The sequence below is a fragment of the Mus musculus genome, chromosome 10, assembly GCF_000001635.26.
Source record: "Mus musculus strain C57BL/6J chromosome 10, GRCm38.p6 C57BL/6J".
NCBI classification, from domain to species: Eukaryota; Metazoa; Chordata; class Mammalia; order Rodentia; family Muridae; genus Mus; species Mus musculus.
The window spans coordinates 24,089,167-24,110,778 of NC_000076.6; the positions used below are offsets into that span (position 1 = coordinate 24,089,167).

The following is a 21,612-nucleotide window of genomic DNA, read 5'->3' on the forward strand; positions in this document are numbered from 1 at the left end:
TTAGTCTCTGTGAGTTCTCAGGGGTCCCGGTTAGTTGACACTGTTGGTCTTCCTATGGGGTTGATATCCCCTTCAGTTCCTTCAATCTTTCCCCCTAACTCTTCCATAGGCATCCCCAGTCTCAGTCCAATGCTTGTTACCAAGCAAATGGGGCAAAAGTTCCCAGAGTTCATGCTGAAGTGGACAGAGTCACATAGGTACAGGAGAGTATGCAGTGAACTGGAGAAGCCAGCAGATGGAGAGGCCCCAACAGGGGAGGAAGACAGGAGTTTCTCTTCTGGGGGAAACTGGGAAGTAGTATAGGACCCGCCTGACAGTAGTCCTGTCTGCTTGGTGACAGGTAGGGATTCATACAGCACTTCATACCACTTGGATCTAACCATTTGCTTGTGGGTTGAGTGATAGGCAGGCTCACAGTGGGAGATGGGCAGACACTGGGCAGAAAACATTCCAGTGCTGGCAGTTAGGAGATCAGCCAGGATATACTGCAGCAGGAAGTAGAAGAATTGTAGCAATATACTAAAACAAATGAAATGTGCAGGCAAGAGAGATGACTCAAGGGATGAAGATACTGTCCATCAAACCCAACAACTTGAGCTTGATCCCTAGGACCCAGAGGATAGATGGAGAGAACCATAGGGGGTTTTCAGAGGGAAAACCAGGAAAGGGGATAATATTTGAAATGTAAATAAAGAAAATATCTGATAAAAAAAACTTTAAAAAGGAGAGAACCAACTCCTATGAGTTGTTCTCAGAATCCCATTTTCATGCTTACACAGAAAAACAAACACATAACTAAATAAAATAAGTAGGTTATAAGAACAGATTTGCATATTACTAGTAATTTAATTCCCTACTGAGCCTAATTTATAAGTTACACTTCATCTAGGTAGATAGATGGATGATAGATAGATAGATAGATAGATAGATAGATAGATAGATAGAGACAGAAAGAGAGATAAATAGATGGGGAAAACAGTATAAATATGATCCAGTGTCATCTATTATTTCAATAATCAATTGGGCATCTTTACCTTGAGAACAAATAACTGTGATGCACACCATTTTGGAGTGACAAAAACTATGTATACATCATGCAGATCTGAAATACACAAAGCTGAAAGTGACTACACTTGGTATAACTTACCATTGTGCCAAACCTCTGTGGTAGATCCTCTCCTTGCCTATTTTCTGGGAAACTGTACTAATTCTATGATGACCCACAAGGCCTAATTACTGGTTCCATAATATTGTAAGTGCACCTACATTCTTCTTCAATACTGAGTTCAAGAAATTTATCTTCAGTTCCCCAATCTCTGGTATGTACAAACACTGAAGAAATGGAGAGGGATTGTCAGAGGAGAATAGGAAGTAGACAGTCACTTGTGTCATCAAATGTGGATAGAGGAATTGTGTCACTCAAAATATAGATGTTACAGTACTAATTTCCAGGACTGCAGTAGTGAAGAAATAATTAAATTATGTAGTTAACGTCCTATCAAGTCTAACATGACAGATGTGCTTGCAAGAAGAGAAGACCACAGCACAGACACACACAGGTGAAGAACCTGTGAGAGAAAAGCCATATGCAAGATTCTTATGCAGATCTTCCTGGAAGGAAATCAGTGCTGACATCCCATGATCTTTGACTTCCAGCCTCTAAAATGTAAAAAAAAGTAGATTTCTGCTCTTCAACTTTATTAGTATTGAAACATTATGGTAGCCCTGGCTACTCATGCGAAATTTGAAAAGGAAAGGATGCCCATATGAGAGTGAGTAACAGCCCAGGATAAACTAGAAGCTTAGAAACTAAGCAACAAAGAAAATTTCAAAACTGGAAAACACTAGGGCAAATGCCTATGATGTATACAAGGCATAGGTAAATAAGACACCTACCAAGCATTCACTATTCATTATTTAATGCAATAAACATATTTACAATAGTTTAATCTGCCCACAACTCCTTTCCCACTTAATTGAAAAAATATTGTTTCTCTAACTTAGAACAAGATTTATTTACTTCTTATATCAAAGTTCATCCTCACTTACTACATGTGGAAATATTCTTAATATCATCAACCTAGTGTTAATACTTACTCTGAAAACAAACTCATGGTAGATGAATGACTCTTTAGAATCTCCCCACTTAAAATAAGCTTTATGGCTTTCCTAAACCAAGGATAAAAGAAAGCATAAATCAAAGGGTTCATGGCTGAGTTATAATAGGCACTCCAGCAACAGATTTCATAGACATAGGCAGGAGTAATGAAGCCCACGAAAGCATCAACCAATGAGTCAATTGTGTATGGGAGCCACGAGACCATAAAAGCCACCACAGTGACCCCCAAGGTTTTTGCAGCCTTCCTCTCTCTCTTGGCCACTCTGGCTTTGTGACTCTCTGAGGATGATTCACCTCTGTTGTCACTTACAGAAGTTTCAATTTTTACAGCTTGCTGTTTGGCTACCAAAAATATTTTGCTGTAAAGAATGATCATAACAAGGGTAGGTATGAAAAATAGAAGAAAATCTATCAAAACCCAGTCTTGATTGACAACGATTTGGCAGCCCCCTACACAATTCAGAGCACTTACTAAGCTTTCAATCCCCTTAGCACTGATGCCTGTGTAGAACACTGCACTGCTGTATACCAGGGGCAGAATCCAGGAGATGCTGATGCAAATTCCAGACACAGACACTGTGAACTTGGTGGGATAGACCAGAGGGTCTGTGACAGCAATGTACCTGTCCACTGAGATGAAGCACAGGTGGAGGGCAGAAGAGTAACAAAAAGCCACATCACAGCAACTGTGAAGGCTACAAAATGCATCTCCAAAGTACCAGCAGCTCTCAATGGACCTGACCATGCTGAAGGGCATCACAGAGATGCCCACCAAGAAGTCAGCGCTGGCCAGAGAGGCGATGAGAAAATTGGCTGGAGAGTGCAGCTGCTTGAAATGGAGAACTGAAATCACCACCAGGAGGTTCCCACACACTGCCAGCACAGCCCCAAAGCCAAAGACCATGTACAGGATGACCCGGGGCCCTGGAGAATAGGGAGTTTTAATACAGGATCCATTCGTGTTCTCATAGCAGAGCTGCAGGGCTGGTTGGGAAAAGTTGCTGGTCATGAATCTGCTTTTTGATGCTTGAGGGATTTCTGTCCTGCTAGAAGACAACAAAAATTGAAATATAAAAATTAAAGAAATTGAACTTCTTTTCTGAATAGTTACTTTTAGATGCTGCCTAAGATTATAAATCCTTTTTCTATTTTAATTATAAAGAAATTAAAAAACTTGGAAAATCAATTTCTGCATCTATAGTCACATATTTATCTCTATAACTATGTTAAACTTCACTGTTAATCCCAGGCAAATTTAATACTGATTTCAACTGTCCAGAAAACATATTACCTGAATAACTGACAGTAGATTCCTTTCTTGCAAAAGATAATGGCTTGTAATAAAATGGCACATTTAAACAGTCACCTTTAATAGTGTTTCAAGGCCTCTGATGTTTGGGGAGCCACCCAATCCACTCCAATCACTGTAAACTTCTCATGATGAATCCCTACAGTCTGAGGTGTGAATCTTCAAAACACACCCACTGTTGTGAATTATAATTAGTAAGTTCTACAATTTATGTTTCTCTGTACATTGCTAATTTGTTCAATTGGTGCTGATAATCACAACCAAGAATTTCTTTGACTGCTCTGAAAAGTTCAGTATTTGGCAATTATATTAACCACTTACTATTCTTAGGCTGATACAAAGATGTTTCTTACCTGATGGAGGAAGCAATTATCAGTTTATATGTTTAAAAAGAAACAAAAACAAAACAAAACAAAACAAAAACTCTTTTCTGTTAATCCTACCAATCCATGAGCATGGGAGATCTTTCCATCTTCTAAGGTCTCCTTTGATTTCTTTCTTCAGAGACTTGAACTTCTTGTCATAGGTCTTTCATTTGTTTGGTTAGAGTTACACTAAGATATTTTAAATTGTTTGTGACTATCGTGAAGTGTGTCATTTCCCTATTTTCTTTCTCATCCAATTTATCATTTGTTTAGTTAATTTTATATCCAGCCACTTTGCTGAAGCTGTTTATCAGCTGTAAAAGTTTTCTGGTTTAACCTTGGAGGTTGCTTATGTTTTCTATCACAGCATCAGCAAATAGTGATACCTTGACTTCTTCCTTTCCAATTTGTATCCCCTTGATCTCCTTTGCTGTCTTATTGCCCTAGCTGGATCTTCAAGTACTATATTGAGTAGACAGGGAAAGAGTGGGCAGCCTTGTTTTAACCCTGATTTTAGTGAGATTGCTTCAAATTTCTTTCTATTTAATTTGATATTGGCTGTTGGTTTTCTGTATAATGGGTTTATTATGTTTAGGTATAGGCCTTGAATTCCTAATCGCTCCAAGAATTTTTAATGAAGTGATGTTGGATTTTGTCAAAGGCTTTTTCAGCATCTACTGAGATGGCCATGTTGATTTTTTTCCTTTGCCTTTGTTTATATAGTGGATTACATTGATGAGTTTTTGTATATTGAACTATCCCTGCATCCCTGGTATGAACCCTACTTGATCATGGTGAATGATAGTTTTGATGTGTTCTTGGATTTCATTTGTGAGGACTTTATTGAGCATTTTTGCAACAATATTGCCATCCTACAAAAAACAATCTATGGATTCAATGCAATCCCCTATCAAATGTCCAACACAGTTCTTTACAGACACAGAAAGAGCAACTCTAAACTTCATATGGAAAAACAAAACAAACAAACAAACAAACACCCCAGGGTAGCAAAAACAATTCTCAACAATAAGAGAATTGGGGAAATTACCATCCCTGACCTCAAGCTATACTACAGAGCAATAGTGATAATAAACTGCACAGTATTGGTACAGAGACAGACAGGTCAATCAATGGAATACCCAGAAATAAACCCACACACCTATGGACACATAATCCTTGACAAATAAGCCAAAACCATACAGTGGATAAAAAGAAAACATCTTCAACAAATGGTGCTAGTCTAACTGGTGATCTGCATGTAGAAGAATAAGAATGTGAATTGACCCGTATTTATCTCTGTAACAAAGTTCAAGACCAAGTGTATCAAGGAACTCCATGTAAAACCAGATAGACTGAATCCAATAGAAGAGAAAGTGAGAAATAGCCTCAAACACATTGGCACAGGGGAATATTTCCTGTAGAGAAAACCGATGTTTCAGGCCCTAAGATCAATAACTAACAAATGGAATGTCATGAAACTGAAAAGCTTCTGTAAGGAAAAGGACACTGTCAATAGGATAAAATGGCAACCTACAGATTGGGAAAAGATCTTCATTAACCCTACATCATATAAAGGTCTAATATACAAAATATACAAAGAACTCAAGAAGTTAGACTCTAAAAAACCAAATGATCAAATTAAAAATGGGGTACAGAGCTAAACAGGGAAGTCTCAACAGAGGAATCTCTAATGGCTGAGTAGCACTTAACGAAATAAATGTTCAACATCTTTAATCATCAGGGAAATAAAAACCCAAACCAAAATGACCCTGAGAATCCACCTCACATCACTCAGAATGGCTAAGGTCAAAAATGGAAACGACAGACATGCTGGCAGGGATTATGGAAAAGAGAAACACTCCTCCATTGCTGGTGGGATTGCAAACTGGGACAATCATTCTGGAAATCACTGGTGGTTCCTCAGAAAACTGGAAATAGCTCTGCCTAAAGACCCAGCTATACCGCTCCTGGGCATATACCCAAGAGATGCCCCCTACCATACCACAAAGACACATGATCCACTGAGTTCATGGCAGCCTTCTTTGTAATAGCCAGAAGCTGAAAAAAAACCCAGATGTCCCACAACAGAAGAATGGATACAGAAATTGTGGTTCATTTGCACAACGGAATACTACTCAGCTATTAAGAATGAGGATATCATGAGTTTTGCTGGCAAATGGATGGAACTAGAAAATATCATCCTGAGTGAGGTAACACAGTTCCAAAAGGACATGCATGGCATGTACTCACTGATGAGTGGATACTAGTCAAAAAGTTCAGAATACCAATGATACAACTCACAGATCATAGGAAGCTTAACAAGAAGGAAGACCCATGTATGGATATCTGAAACCCACTTAGAAGGGGAACAAGATAATCATGGGAGGTAGGAAACTGGATGGGAGAGGTGAAAAAAAGGGGGAAAGAAGGGGGCAGGATCTAGTATGGGGAGAGAGAGGAGGGATGCCCAGAGGGCCAGGAGAATGAATCGAAATATGCAGCAGTGGGAGTTAGAGGGCAGATGTGGGGAACTCTAGACAGTTCAAGAGACCTGAGATGTGAGAGGCTACCAGGACTCAATGGGAATGACATTAACTGAAATGACTAACAATGGGGAGCTGGGGCCAGAAAAGACCATCTCCAATAGATAGACATGGCACCTAGTTGAATCAGTGGCCACCCACCCATCTTCAAAAGTTTTAACCAAGAATTATTACTGTCTAAAGGGACAGGAACAAAAATGGAACAGAGACTGAAAGAAAGGCCACCCAGTGACCTACCCAACATGGGATCCATCCCATGGGCACACACTAAATCCTGACACTATTACTGAGGCCATATTGTGGGTGCAGACAAGAGCCTGGCATGGCTGTCCTCAGAGAGGCTCTACCAGCAACTGACTGAGACAAAGCAGATACTTACAGCCAGCCTTTGCATTGAGGTCAGGGATTGCAACCTCATAGAACAGCAGTGTCAACTAAATTGGACCCCTTTCCCCCCTGCAAGACATTCCAGAGACTAAATGAAAAACCAAGGAGCATGCATGGGCTGGTCCATGGGCCTGAACACATGAATAGATGAGGATGGCCTTATACTGCATCAGTGGGGGAGGATGTGGTTAATCCTGTGGAAACGCAATGCTTCAGGCAAGTGGGATGCTGATGAAGGGAGCTGGGGGGAATGGGAGGCTTGGAGGAGAAGAACCCTATGAGAGGCAGGGGGAATGGGCTAAAGAACGCAGGGAGGGGAGACTGGGAAAAAGCACAACTGTTGGAATGTAAATAAATAATTATAAACAACAACAACAGCAACAAAAAGTACTGAAGAAATAACTTCTTTTTTTTTCTAGAGGAGTAGACTGAAATATTTTAAAGAGAAATTCAATCTACTATTTAGGGCAAAGATACTAAAGAGTTCTGTAATTAGTTTACAGCAACACATTAATTGTGAGGGATAAAATCAATACATAATTCCATTGCTCAGTCACGGAAGTCTTATAGGTCATGCTGTCTCAAATCCTCTATACCACATTTTCCTCGACTGAGAAGCACACTCTGACTGTCTGATCAATGGCATTTCCAAAGCATATGGCAAGATGTAAAACTCAAATAGAAGCAACAAAATAAAGACACAAACCTGAAACATCATCCAGGCAACTTTCAGATCACATGGATCCATTACATTGAGGATACATGGGGAGGGATTAACAAGTGTTACCTAGAACTCTGAATGCTTTAGTATGGTTTCCTGTAAGTCAGTAGTTCATACAAAGATTCAGGGCTTTTACACTTCATTAGTCAAAGATGCCCTACTTAAAGGAAAGGTCCAATGACTTCATCTTGTATCTGCACACATCAAAAAGAAGCACAGAGGTTGATACACCTCTTCATGACCTCAAGGTGACATACTCCTCACTTGGAATTATCCTTCTGGCTGGCTTTGTCTAGAGGCAAGAGCAGGAGAGTGCACAGTGGTTAGGTGGGACTTTGATTAAAAAGTCAGAACATTAGGTGACCTGTGGTGCTGGAGGTAACAGTTGGAGGGACACTGTGCTGAGGATTTGCACTGGGGTGAGCAGGGAGCCCTTGGTGGTTCTGAAGCAAAGCCATGGAGGGTCAACACACTGCTTTGAAAGACAGCTCTTTGTATACTTCTGAACTGAAGTGGTGATAGGATCTTTGAACTTTGACATCAAGTGATCCCGTGGAGTCTAACACTGTCCATTGTGACCTAGTTCCTCCTGGATCATTCAGTGGAAGTGAGCCATCTGAGGGCAGGCACAGGGAAGCTGCTTGTGCCCAGAGCAGGAGCCCAGAGCTCATGTTACTCCCTCCCCTCTACTGCCCCAGTGACCTCTATTTCATACTTCAGATGCCTTGATTAAAAGCTGCAGGTGGGTTTGTCATGAGCTACTTCATTGTGTCGGTGTGCACCAAAGTGATAGTTATGATTTAAACTTGCTCAGTGTGGTCTTAGATGATCACAGAGAGGGCGACCCTTCCCAATAGCTGGAGTGTTGATTTTGCTCCATTCATGTCAACAACAGGATTTCCCCCACCTGGTTGAATCTTCCCTTCCTGGAACTTCACTCAGTATTTTACTTGCTGTATGAAGTAACTCTCTGAATGCTTCCACATTTTCTCTTTCAGGCACGGTGCTCTCAGAAGGGAAGCCCTCTGGAAATTTTATACAAGTGAGTTTAGTTCATTTCGCAGTTAGTTACTGTTTAGAAGCTGATATCCCTGAGGGGAAAGGACACAGCACAAACCTGTCCATAGTTGCCTGGAGTGCAGGGCCTCCAAGAGAGAGGACAAGGTTGGAGGAGGGCATCAGGTCAGGGCTCTCAAGTGGGTTTTGCTGTCTTTGCAAACTTACTCCACCAAGAGTCTTCAGGGACTCTAGACATAAAGGCTTTTTTCTTAACAGGGTGTACAATGCTAAGCTTTGGAATGTCTCATGAAATGGTGCACTGTTACCCTCTGGCATTAGTACCATGCGCATATATGTGTATGTTTCGGCAAAGTAAAACATCTAAATAATATCCTATGCAATTCTTGAGTCGAAAGTCTCTTCCTTGTATTTCTGGAAATATTGGATTAGGATTTATTTTCCTGTTCTAAACTTTTCACAATGAGTGTAAAGTGTTGACTTGAAAACATATATGGCTATAGTTACCTTAGCTTCAGAATTTAGTATATAAAATCTCTCTAAAATGTGTTTCTTAATGTCTTTTAAGGTATCATTAATAATAAGAAAAACAAAATACTAATTCTGAAGACTCACATAACAGTAGTGTGCTGCAGGCTGTTCATACAAGCATCATTTTATTTTGTAATTGCATTGTCTTCATTCTTTACATATGGATTCCTGATCTTTCTGTAAAGATCTGGAGTTGACAGCGTGTTCAGGACTTGTTTGTGGACTCCTTTATTGGACATGTATTAAAATCTCTTGACTGTAACATCTTAGTGTTTTTTTCTTGCACACATCAAGTACAGTGGTTCATCAGTTCTTTACCCTCAGAGTTCTTAGATCCATTTTCTTTTGCAGACAGTTCTTCATGGACAACACTCCATTTTAACTCCATTTTCCAGAGGAGAGCTCACCCTTGCAAATAGCAAGTGACTTAACCCAAGTGAAGCCTGTGCATGATGTAGAGGATTTTGGGCATTTTACACACAGGCCTCTGGCCTTGGGAGCTCCCTCTGAACCCTTGCTTTGTGCACAGCTTCTTCAGACCAAAAACAAACTGTCATCCAATGAAACCTGCCATATGCAGTACTTATAGTCAGTCTCAAATATATAGGCCCTTATGTTCTCAGGTAATCTTAGGAGAGACAAACTAATGTTAGGTTCTCTTCAAGTATTAATCATTAGACATTTTGCAAAACCAAATGAAGATGAAGTGTGACATAAGATTTAAGAGTGAAAGAATATGGACCATCATTAGATGGGTAAAAATTTAAAATTTGGCAACTTGTTTGTTTCAAAACTATCTTTAGAAGTTTAAAAATGACAAGGCAATGTTCAAAATCTTCAAATAGCATAAATAAGATTTTTCCTGAAAAAAAATAAAAAACTGGTAGCAATTTACTGTATTCTGTAAACCTTCAGTACAGTGATTTATAGAGGACAGAAATGTTTCTTCCTAAAAGTGAAAATGACTTTGCTTTATGGATTAAGTCTCCTAACAGTTTACTGTTAATATTTTTAACAGTACAGCAAATGACAGCGAGAGAGGTGTCTCAGCAATAAGCTTGCTTTCTGCTCTTCCAGAGGACACTAGCTCAGTTTCTAATGCATACATGAGGCAGTTCACAATCTCCTGCAACCCTTGCTCCAGGAGATTTAGTGACCTTTTGGCCACCACAGGAACCGACATATATGGCATGCATTCACACAGACAGACAAATAGGCAGGCAAACAGACAGACAGACAGACAGACGGAAAGAAAGAAAGAAAGAAAGAAAGAAAGAAAGAAAGAAAGAAAGAAAGAAAGAAAGAAAGAAAGAAAGAGGTAAATAAATAAGAAGGGAGAGGAAACAAGAAATTGAGGAGTTAGGAAAAGCAAAGAACCCTAGAATAGGCACAGCCCAAAGGCTAATGTCTGAAACAAGCATTGTCAAATTCTCTTATGCTTTATTAAAGATTTTTATTAAACAAGTAGATATTACCCATTTTAAACAAAAATATGACATGAGATATACATTGATAACATGTTAGCATCATGGTACATAAATGTCAAAATAGCATTTATTTTCAACCTGAATCAATTATAACAATAAATGAAAATATTATTAATGGAAATAAATTTTCAGGATAACTGGAGGCAGTGAATGTTGCCTTTAATGACTATTTTGAAATAAATCAATGTTGACATTAGTATATCTAGTATTGTTCTGTCCCTGTTTTTATACAAATGTATGAGAAATGTGATTGCTTAGGGCTGACCTTCCAATGTGTGAAAGTAAGATTGAGTCAAAGTCAGAAGAGAGAAAGAAAAACAAACATGACATCTCGATGGGGAAAGTAAAGAGGCCATGACACCCAGCTAGGGAAGCATTTAGTGTGGCTTCTGTTACAAATGGAAACGTCTACTGCAGTAATGCTTGGTCTCATGGGTAGTTCTTAGAGGTCTAGGTGTGAATGATGACTGTTATCATTCATTCATTCATTCATTCATTCATTCATTCATCTTTAGCCATGCTAGGCATGAGAACTGTGCCCTCACACTTACTAGGCAAACTCTATCACTGTTCTCTACCCTAATCCACTATTACTGTGTCTATATCTTGTTACTGATAAGCTATTGATAGCCTTACCACTAAATTATTGGAAAAGTTGCCATACTGATGGGAATATGTCTGATGGGAATTATCTGATTGCTGATATTTTATTTGATGTGTCTGAGCACATCTTTTAAAACTATGTAATTTTTATATATATATAGCTCTATATAATTTAATTTTAATAGGTATCAACCTGAGAAAACACTTATGAACAAAAGCTATTGGAAATTAAGAAACATCTTAAAACAGATTTATACTTAGTCAAACCAAGAGCTACAGATCACTAGGCTGAAGGACCGAGTTCAACTCCATATCTGAGATCACAGGGACCATCAGAGAGCAGAGGTAACGTCTCTTCCATGGATCTGGTTTAAAAAAGAAAAGAACTCAATGCACTGAAGCCATGCAAGTGGATGCTCAAAGACACTGGTGACATAAAAGCCATGTTTGTCATGTAGTAAAATAATGTCGATGACAATTTAATGTTTTGACTTTGACACGACATCCCTCCTGACTAATATTTTTAAGCTGTATTATCCTAGCTTCAAAAGAGTCATTACTTAGATTTAGTTCTGACACCATTTCATAATTTTATGCCTTAAGGAATTTTCTGAATTTGGTATTAAGGCTTACTCTGAAAATAAATTTGTAGTTGATGAATGTCCCTTTAGAATTTTCCCACTTAAAATAAGCTTTATGGCTTTCCTAAACCAAGGATAAAAGAAAGCATAAATCAAAGGGTTCATGGCTGAGTTATAATAGGCACTCCAGCAACAGATTTCATAGACATAGGCAGGAGTGATGAAGCCCATGAAAGCATCAACCAATGCATCAATTGTGTATGGGAGCCACGAGACCATAAAAGCCACCACAGTGACCCCCAAGGTTTTTGCAGCCTTCCTCTCTCTCTTGGCCACTCTGGCTTTGTGACTCTCTGAGGATGATTCACCTCTGTTGCCACTTACAGAAGTTTCAATTTTTACAGCTTGCTGTTTGGCTACCAAAAATATTTTGCTGTAAAGAATGATCATAACAACGGTAGGTATGAAGAATAAAAGAAAACTTATCAAAACCCAGTCTTGATTGACAACAACTTGGCAGCCCCCTACACAATTCAGAGCACTTACTAAGCTTTCAATCCCCTTAGCACTGATGCCTGTGTAGAACACTGCACTGCTGTATACCAGGGGCAGAATCCAGGAGATGCTGATGCAAATTCCAGACACAGACACTGTGAACTTGGTGGGATAGACCAGAGGGTCCGTGACAGCTATGTACCTGTCCACTGAGATGAAGCACAGGTGGAGGGCAGAAGAGTAACAAAAAGCCACATCACAGCAACTGTGAAGGCTACAAAATGCATCTCCAAAGTACCAGCAGCTCTCAATGGACCTGACCATGCTGAAGGGCATCACAGAGATGCCCACCAAGAAGTCAGCACTGGCCAGAGAGGCGATGAGAAAATTGGCTGGAGAGTGCAGCTGCTTGAAATGGAGAACTGAAATCACCACCAGGAGGTTCCCACACACTGCCAGCACAGCCCCAAAGCCATAGACCATGTACAGGATGACCCGGGGCCCTGGAGAATAGGGAGTTTTAATACAGGATCCATTCGTGTTCTCATAGCAGAGCTGCAGGGCTGGTTGGGAAAAGTTGCTGGTCATGAATCTGCTTTTTGATGCTTGGGGGATTTCTGTCCTGCTAGAAGACAACAGTAATTTTGAGATATAAAAATTAAAGAAATGAACTCCATACTGAAGAATTAATTTTAAATATTACCCAAGATTATAAATTCTTTTTTCTATTTTAATTTTAAAGAAATGAAGAAATATTAAAGCACAGAAAAACAATTTTCTCATCTATAGTCGTACAATTATTCCTATAACTATGTTAAACATCACTGTTAATCCCAGGCAAATTTAATACTGACTTTCAACTATCCAATTACCTGAGTAATTGAGAGTAGATTCCTTTCTTGCAAAAGATGATGACATAGTATAATGGTACATTCAAAGGGTCACCTTTAATAGTATTTCAAGTTCTATGTTGTTTTCAGAAGACAGCCAATCCACTCCATCTACTGTAAAGTTCACATGAGGGATCCCTACAGTGTAAGGTGTGAATCTTCAAACCACAATCACTGTTGTTAATTATAATTAGTAAGTTCTATAAATTATGTTTCTCTGTACACTGCTAATTTGTGCGAGTAGTGCTGATAGCCAGAACCAAGAATTTTTTGACTACTCTGAAAAGTTCAGTATTCGTCAATTATATTAACTATTTAATATTCTTAGCCTCATACACAGATCGTTCTTATTTGATAGATGAATTCATTATTATCAGTTCAGATGTTTTAGGGAAACTATTTTCTTTCTAGAGTAGTAGACTGAAAACTTTTGAAGAAAAATGTGATCAACTGTTTAGGGAAAAAAAACTAAAGATGTTCTGTAATTAGTTTGTAGCAACACATTAATTTTGAGGGATGAAATCAATACATAATTCCATTGCTCAGTCACGGAAGTCTTATAGGTCACGTTCTTTTAGACTCTCTATACCACATTTTCCTCGACTGAGAAGCACACTCTCTGACTGTCTGATCAATGGCATTTCCAAAGCACATGGCAAGATGCAAAACTCAAATCGAAGCAACAAAATAAAGATACAAACCTGAAATATCATCCAGGCAACTTTCAGATCACATGGATCCATTACATTGAGGATACACGGGGAGGGATGGGCAAGTGTTACCTAGAACACTGAATGCTTTAGTATGGTGATGGTTTCCTGTAATTCAGTAGTTCATGCAAAGATTCAGGGCTTTTACACTTCATTAGTCAAAGATGTCCCACTTAAAGGAAAGGTCCAATGACTTCATCTTGTATCTGCACACATCAAAAAGAAGCACAGAGGCTGGTACATCTCTATATGACCTTAAGGTGACATACTCCTCACTTGGAATTACCTTCTGGCTGGCTTTGTCTAGAGGCAAGAGCAGGAGAATGCCCTGTGTTTAGGTGGGACTTTGATAAAAAGTCAGAACATTAGGTGACCTGTGTGCTGGAGGTAACAGTTGGAGGGACACTGTGCTGAGGATTTGCATTGGGGTGAGCAGGGAGCCCTTGGTGATTCTGAAGCAAAGCCATGTGAATTGGCATGGAGGGTCAACACACTGTTTTGAAAGACAGCTCTTTGTATACTTCTGAACTGAAGTGGTGATAGGATCTTTGAACTTTGACATCAAGTGATCCCGTGGTGTCTAACACTGTCCATTGTGACCTAGTTCCTCCTGGATCATTCAGGGGAAGTGAGCCATCTGAGGGCAGGCACAGGGAAGCTGCTTGTGCCCAGAGCAGGAGCCCAGAGCTCATGTTACTCCCTCCCCTCTACTGCCCCAGTGACCTCTATTTCATACTTCAGATGACTTGATTTAAAGCTGCAGGTGGGTTTGTCATGAGCTGCTTCATTGGTTCGGTGTGCACCAAAGTGATAGTTATGATTTAAACTTGCTCAGTGTGGTCTCAGATGATCACAGAGAGGGCGACCATCCCAATAGCTGGAGTGTTGATTTTGCTCCATTCATGTCAACAACAGGATTTCCCCCACCTGGTTGAATCTCCCCTTCCTGGAACTTCACTCAGTATTTTACTTGCTGTATGAAGTAACTCTCTGAATGCTTTCACATTTTCTCTTTCAGGCACTGTGCTCTCAGAAGGGAAGTCCTCTGGAAATAGTGGGGTATTTAAAATTATTTTATATGAAAGAACTATTTCATACGAGTGAGTTTAGTTAATTTAGCAGTTAGTTATTGTTTAGAAGCTGATATCCCTGAGGGGAAAGGACACAGCACAAACCTGTCCATAGTTGCCTGGAGTACAGGGCCTCCAAGAGAGACGACAAGACTGGAGGAGGGCGTCAGGTATTTTAAAGTATCATTAACAATAAGAAAAACAAAATACTAATTCTGAAGACCCGCATAACAGTAGTGTGCTGCAGGCTGTTCATACAAGCATCATTTTATTTTGTAATTGTATTGTCTTCATTCCTTACATATGGATTCCTGATCTTCCTGTAAAGATCTGGAGTTGACAGCGTGTTCAGGACTTGTTTGTGGACTCCATTATTGGACATGTATTAAAATCTCTTGACTGTAACATCTTAGTGGTTTTCTCTTGCACACATCAAGTACAGTGGTTCATCAGTTCTTTACCCTCAGAGTTCTTAGATCCATTTTGCTTTGCTGACAGTTCTTCATGGACAACACTCCATTTTAACTCCATTTTCCAGAGGAGAGCTCACCCTTGCAAATAGCAAGTGACTTAACCCAAGTGAAGCCTGTGCATGATGTAGAGGCTTTTGGGCATTTCACACACAGGCCTCTGGCCTTGGGAGCTCCCTCTGAATCCTTGCTTTGTGCACAGCTTCTTCAGACCAAATACAAAACAAAAACCAAAACAAACTGTCATCCAATGAAACCTGCCATATGCAGTACTTATAGTCAGTCTCAAAGATATAGGCCTTTATATTCTCAGCTAATCTTAGGAGAGACAAACTAATGTTAGGTTCTCTTCAGGTATTAATCATTAGACATTTTGTAAAACCAAATGAAGATGAAGTGTGACATAAGATTTAAGAGTGAAAGAACATGGACCATCATTAGGTGGGTAAACATTTAAAACTTGGCAATTTGTTTGTTTTAAAACTATCTTTAGAAGTTTAAAAATAAAAAGGCAATATTCAAAATATTCAATAGCATAGACAAGATTTTACCTGAAAAAAAAAACAAAACTAACTAAAACAAAACTTGTAGCAATTTACTATATTCTGTAAACCTTCAGTACAGTGATTTATAGAGGTCAGAAATGTTTCTACCTAAAAGTGAAAACGACTTTGCTCTATGGCTTAAGTTTTCCACCAGTATACTGTTAATATTTTTAACAGTACAGCAAATGACAGCGAGAGAGGTTCCTCAGCAATAAGCTTGCTTGCTGCTCTTCCGGAGGACACCAGCTCAGTTTCTAATGCATGCATGAGGCAGTTCACAATCTCCTGCAACCCTTGCTCCAGGAGATCTAGTGACCTTTTGGCCACCACAGGAACCGACACATATAGCATGTATCCACACAGATAGACAGACAGGCAGGCAGGCAGGCAGACAGACAGAAAGAAATAAAGGAAGAGAGACACACAAACAAATAAGAAGGGAGAATAAACAAGAAATGGAGGAGTTAGGAAAAGCACAGCACCCAAGAATAAGCACAGCCCAAAGGTCTCTTATCTTTATTGAAGATTTTTACTAAACAAGTAGATATTACCCATTTTTAAACAAAAATATGACATGAGATATACATTGATAACATGTTAGCATCATGGTACATAAATGTCAAAATAACATTTATTTTCAACCTGAATCAATTATAACAACACATGAAAATGTTATTAATGGAAATTTTCAGGATAACTGGAGGCAGTGTATGTTGCCTTTAATGACTATTTTAAAATATATTAATGTTGAAATTAGTATGCCTAGTATTGTTCTGCCCCTGTTTTTATACAAATGTATGAGAAATGTGATTGCTTAGGGCTGACCTTCCAATGTGTGAAAGTACGACTGAGTCAAAGGCAGAAGAGAGAAAGAAAAACAAACATGGCATCTCAATGGGGAAAGTAAAGAGGCCATGACACCCAGCTAGGGAAGCATTTAGTGTGGCTTCTCTTACAAATGGAAACGTCTACTGCAGCAATGCTTGGTCTCATGGGTAGTTCTTAGAGGTCTAGGTGTGAATGATGACTCTTATCATTCATTCATTCATTCATTCATTCATTCATCCATCCTTAGCCATGCTAGGCATGAGAACTGTGCCTTCACACTTACTAGGCAAACTCTATCACTGTTCTCTACCCCAATCCACTATTACTGTGACTATATCTTGTTACTGATAAGCTATTGATAACCTTAAATTATTGGAAAAGTTGCCGTATTGAAGGGTACTGATGGGAATTGCCTGATTGCTAATATTTTATATATGTCTTTGAACATCTTTTAAATATCATGTAAAAAAATATACATAGCTCTATATAATTTAGTTTCCATTTAAGTAGCAACCAGAGAAAACACATATGAACAAAAGCTATTGTGAATTAAGAAACACTTTAAAACAGATTTATACTTGGCCAATAAAATTAAACTTGTATTTAGATAATTGCTGTATATGAGAGGCCTAGTATTTCCATAGCTATGTCAGGGTGTAAGTGGATTAGGTTTTCTCTGTAATAGTATGGAATATTTTATTGGACAAAGCAAATAAACCAAGAGCTACAGATCACTAGGCTGAAGGACTGAGTTCAACTCCATGTCTGAGATCATAGGGACCATCAGAGAGCAAAGTTCACGTCCCTCGTCCATTGATCTGGGTCTGAACACATCCATGGCTCTGCAGGATTTTGATGTGGGGCTGGCAGAGGTTTATGGTTGGTTGTGTTTTATCATAGGGAAACAGACGCAGAAGTTTGTTTGTTTGTTTGTTTGTTTTTTAAACAACAAAACATCCTTTGGAAGCATATAAAGAGTAGAGAAACAAGCCCACTTAGTGATGCTGGGAAGAACTTGAATCTGGTTAGGATTTAGAATCTGGTTAGTAGTCTGCTGTTCAGACTCTGCCTTCACACCCTTAGTGATCATGCTGACGGATGCTGAGGCAGGAAGCAGGTCAGGACAGTAGGGGATGAAAGAGACCTCCAGTGATGGTGAGCACCATTCTTCGGAGGTAGCATCAGAGAGACAGCTTGTTCAATGGCGGGGAGGGAGGCTATTTAAGCTAATAGGGGCTATTGGGATGAAGGCACAACATTGGCCGGGGCCAGGGTGCTGGGGATGCCTCACGTGCTTAAGGAGGAGTTCCCAGTGCTGCTGGACTTAAAAGAGAAAAAGGAAGTTTAACCGGGCTACTGGGCTAAGTGACCTCCTGGGCCGGGGTGGGGGTGCCCAAAGATGGGGATGCGGGGCTATGTGGGACAGGAAGGCTCCGTGGCAGGTGGGGACCGATTGTACTCCTGCAGATCTCAGGACTCCACAAACCTAAAATGAAAAGGCTAGTTATGTGCTTTTCAGTGTCTCTAGGCTCTTTTCTCTACTACTCCAAGTGTTGGTACGAAGTTCCCATTTGCAGCTGAAGGAAAGACCATGTTGGGATAAAGACGTGTCTGACGCACAGGCTAGCAGACACGGCTTTCAGTTGCTTCTTTAGGAGTGAGACCAAGGCACAGCAGTTTAAGGCAATCTCTTGGATCTCTTGTTTTCTGAACCACACCCAGTGCTCAGCTGGGAAGCTTCGTGTCCCCCTTCTCCTCTTCCTGCTAAACACTCTCAGCTCTACTTAAAATGTATCAGCACTGTATCTTGAAACACATAACACACATTTTAATCAAAATGAACTAAAACTCACATTGATTGAGGATTATATACTGGACTAGAAAGTGGGACACATTCCTGCAGGAAATATCTGTTTGAGTTCCTGTTGTGTTAAAACAACCTTTGGTTTTCCTGTTTGACTCCCTTCGATTCAAAGAAAGACCACAAATGTTAAAAAAAAAAAAAAACACACATTTGAATTAACACTTTAAAATGCAGTATAAGCACACGTGTTTCTTGTGAACTTATATCTGTGAAAAGAGGAAGGAGCAACCCCCAGGTTCCTGAAACGTGAGCCTTTGCATGCGTTTAGATGCTTTTCAGTCACTTAGGTGTTCTCAGTGCTAATGCACTGTAATGTCCCTTAACATTAAAAATGAATGTTTAAATAATTTGAAATTATATTTACTTCTCATGCAACATATGCCTTAAAGGAGGCTTTGTCTCCTGCATGCTAATTCCATGTTTGTGAGCGCTTCATTGTCTTTGTTATTGTCAATATCCGAACACTCATTATGAGGGAAAACCGACCACAGGGAGGGGCGAGGGGGGAATTAGAATCCTTCAAATGACTCAAAGAAACTAATAGAAATTTCAGAGCAAAGCAAAGACATTAAGGAGCACACCACTTTGGAAGAAATTAACAGATGGGTCCCCTGTGACTCAGCCCTAAAATGTACAGGCACTCTAAGAAGAAAATACTTCAGAGTAGCCTTTGAACCTAAGATCTCCTGCTGGGTGAATGATTATGGGACCTCGCTAGATTAGAGGGATTAGTTTTACCTCTGACCTTAAACCCTAGTCAGATTTCAAATCTCTGCTGTGACTGTTTTAACCTGCACCTGCCTCTTCAGAGAATAGATTAGTTGTTGATGAATCAGCCCTGAAGACTTTGCCACTCACAATAAGTTTTATTGCCTTACGAAACCAAGGATAAAAAAAGGCGTATATCAAGGGGTTCATAGCTGAATTGTAGTAAACACACCACACTAATATCTCATAGACGTACGCAGGAGTTATGAAGTTCATGTAAGCGTCAATAACCGCATCAATAATGTATGGCAGCCAGGACACGAGAAATGCAGCCATGGCGATCCCCAAGGTCTTGGCAGCCTTCCTCTCTCTTTTGGCTACTCTTTCCTTATAGCTCTCAGAGGAGGCCTGAGCTTGGTTGGCTGTACCCTCTATCTTCCTAGCCTGATACTTTGCCACCAAAAATATCCGACCATATAGAAACACCATGACCACAGTGGGCAGAAAGAACAAAAGGAAACAAAGTAAAACCCAATTTTGATTCAGTGGAGCCTGGCAGCCTCCCACACAGGTCAGAGCAACCACTAATTCCTCAATCCCTTCCTCATTGGCTCCCGTGTAAAAGATGGAAAAGCTGTATGTGACAGAAAAGAACCAAGAGAGAGCAATGCACAGTCCAGAAACCGATACAGTGAACTTGGTCGGATAGGTCAGTGGATCTGTAACTGCAATGTACCGGTCAATGGAGATGCAGCATAAATGAAACAGAGACGCAAAACAGAAGGAGGTGTCGAAACACGTGTGGAACTTACAGTAACTCTCCCCAAAGTACCAGCAGCTCTCCACAGAACGCACCGTGCTGAAGGGCATCACTGTCACCCCCACCAAGAAGTCAGCACAGGCCAGGGAGGCCACCAGGAAGTTCGTAGGCGTGTGCAGCTGTTTAAAGTGGAGGATGGCAATGATGACCAGTAAGTTCCCAAACACTGCCAGCAGGGCTCCCAAACCGAGGACCCCATAGAGGATGGCTCGAGGCCAGGGTGCGTAAGAGCTTTTAATGCAGGATCCGTTCACATTCTCATAGCAGAGCTCCATGGGCGGTTCTGGGGAGAAGTCGCTTGTCATTGCCTCCAGTCTTGGTAATTGTAAACTTCCCAGGTTTCCATTCTAGCAATCTAAAGCAAAAAACGGGGTTAACAACTGTCTTAGTCAGGGTGTCTATTCCTGCACAAACATCATGACCAAGAAGCAAGTTGGGGAGGAAAGGGTTTATTCGGCTTACACTTCCATACTGCTGTTCATCACCAAGGACGTCAGGACTGGAGCTCAAGCAGGTCAGGAAGCAGGAGCTGATGCAGAGGCCATGGAGAGATGCTCTTTACTGGCTTGCTTCCCCTGGCTTGCTCAGCCTGCTCTCTTATAGAACCCAAGACTACCAGCCCAGACATGGTCCCACCCTCAAGGAGCCTTTCCCCCTTGATCTTTAATTGAGAAAATGCCTTACAGTTGGATCTCATGGAGGCATTTCCTCGACTGAAGCTCTGTGATAACTCCAGCTGTGTCAAGTTGACACAAAACTAGCCAGTACAACAACTTAAAAATCTCCTGGGGAAACATAAAGAAAAACAAAAAAAAACAAGAACTCTATTTAAAGTAAAGGTAACCTTTTACTACGTGTTTTTTGTATACCCATTTTACTCTTTCCCAAAAGTGCTCTAAGGATGTTAAGAAACAAAAACCTGTTGCAAAAAGCCATTTAAAAGTCAAAAGTCTTACTAAGTAAATGTACATTGTCTAATGTTTATTTTATATTATATCTTTGCCCTATTATTACTATATTATAATTACTATCATCATAGAATTTACTTTATTAATTGTTAGAAAAGTTTTTTTCTGTGGATGTCATCTTACCTTTTGAAAATAGCAAACTGGATTGAACTGGTTTTGCCACCAATGGCTGAATTTTATTTACTTCTTTTTTGTCTCCCCAGAGCGGCCATCGGCTGCAATCAACAACTTAGTTTTGCTTTTTTTTTTTTTTTAAACTGGAAAAAAATAAATTACATGTCCTTCAAATTGTAAGCTCAAAATCCCCATAGTATAGAGTGTGAACGCTGGGACCAGCTTACTCTTAGTTGCCTTAAACACACACATGAGGAATGTACTTTAACTGTGACTTATATTTCTATTTTGTCTTTTTGTGTTGATGATTTGAGCAGCTGGAAGTATCCTGGAAAACTCTTACCGAATTGTTACTAGAATAACCATCATGAAAGTGTTTCTTAGGAAGAGAGCCTGTGTGAGCTGTCTAAAATCAGTAAGAAAAAAAAAAAAGAAAAGAAAAGAAAAAAAAGAAAAGAAAAACAAGC

At 39.9% G+C, this 21,612-nt stretch overlaps 3 protein-coding genes across 3 annotated transcripts; all 3 read right to left on the bottom strand.

Annotated features, from left to right (window-relative positions):
• Positions 1–2,093: 2,093 nt before the first annotated feature.
• On the bottom strand, positions 2,094–3,128 carry Taar8b (trace amine-associated receptor 8B). Its single transcript, NM_001010837.1, has one exon. It carries the CDS (start codon positions 3,126–3,128, stop codon positions 2,094–2,096), a length of 1,035 nt encoding a protein of 344 aa, NP_001010837.1.
• Positions 3,129–11,676: 8,548 nt separating this feature from the next.
• Positions 11,677–12,785, bottom strand: Taar8c (trace amine-associated receptor 8C). The gene has a single exon (NM_001010840.2). The coding sequence runs from the start codon at positions 12,744–12,746 to the stop codon at positions 11,712–11,714; it is 1,035 nt and encodes a 344-aa protein (NP_001010840.1). The 5' UTR covers positions 12,747–12,785; the 3' UTR covers positions 11,677–11,711.
• Positions 12,786–19,321: 6,536 nt separating this feature from the next.
• Taar9 (trace amine-associated receptor 9) lies at positions 19,322–20,368 on the bottom strand. The gene has a single exon (NM_001010831.1). The coding sequence runs from the start codon at positions 20,366–20,368 to the stop codon at positions 19,322–19,324; it is 1,047 nt and encodes a 348-aa protein (NP_001010831.1).
• Between the last annotated feature and the right edge of the window lie 1,244 nt (positions 20,369–21,612).

Coding starts and splice junctions, on each gene's coding strand:
- Taar9 (NM_001010831.1), bottom strand. CDS start 20,368: ATGACAAGCGACTTCTCCCCAGAACCGCCCATGGAGCTCTGCTATGAG.
- Taar8b (NM_001010837.1), bottom strand. CDS start 3,128: ATGACCAGCAACTTTTCCCAACCAGCCCTGCAGCTCTGCTATGAGAAC.
- Taar8c (NM_001010840.2), bottom strand. CDS start 12,746: ATGACCAGCAACTTTTCCCAACCAGCCCTGCAGCTCTGCTATGAGAAC.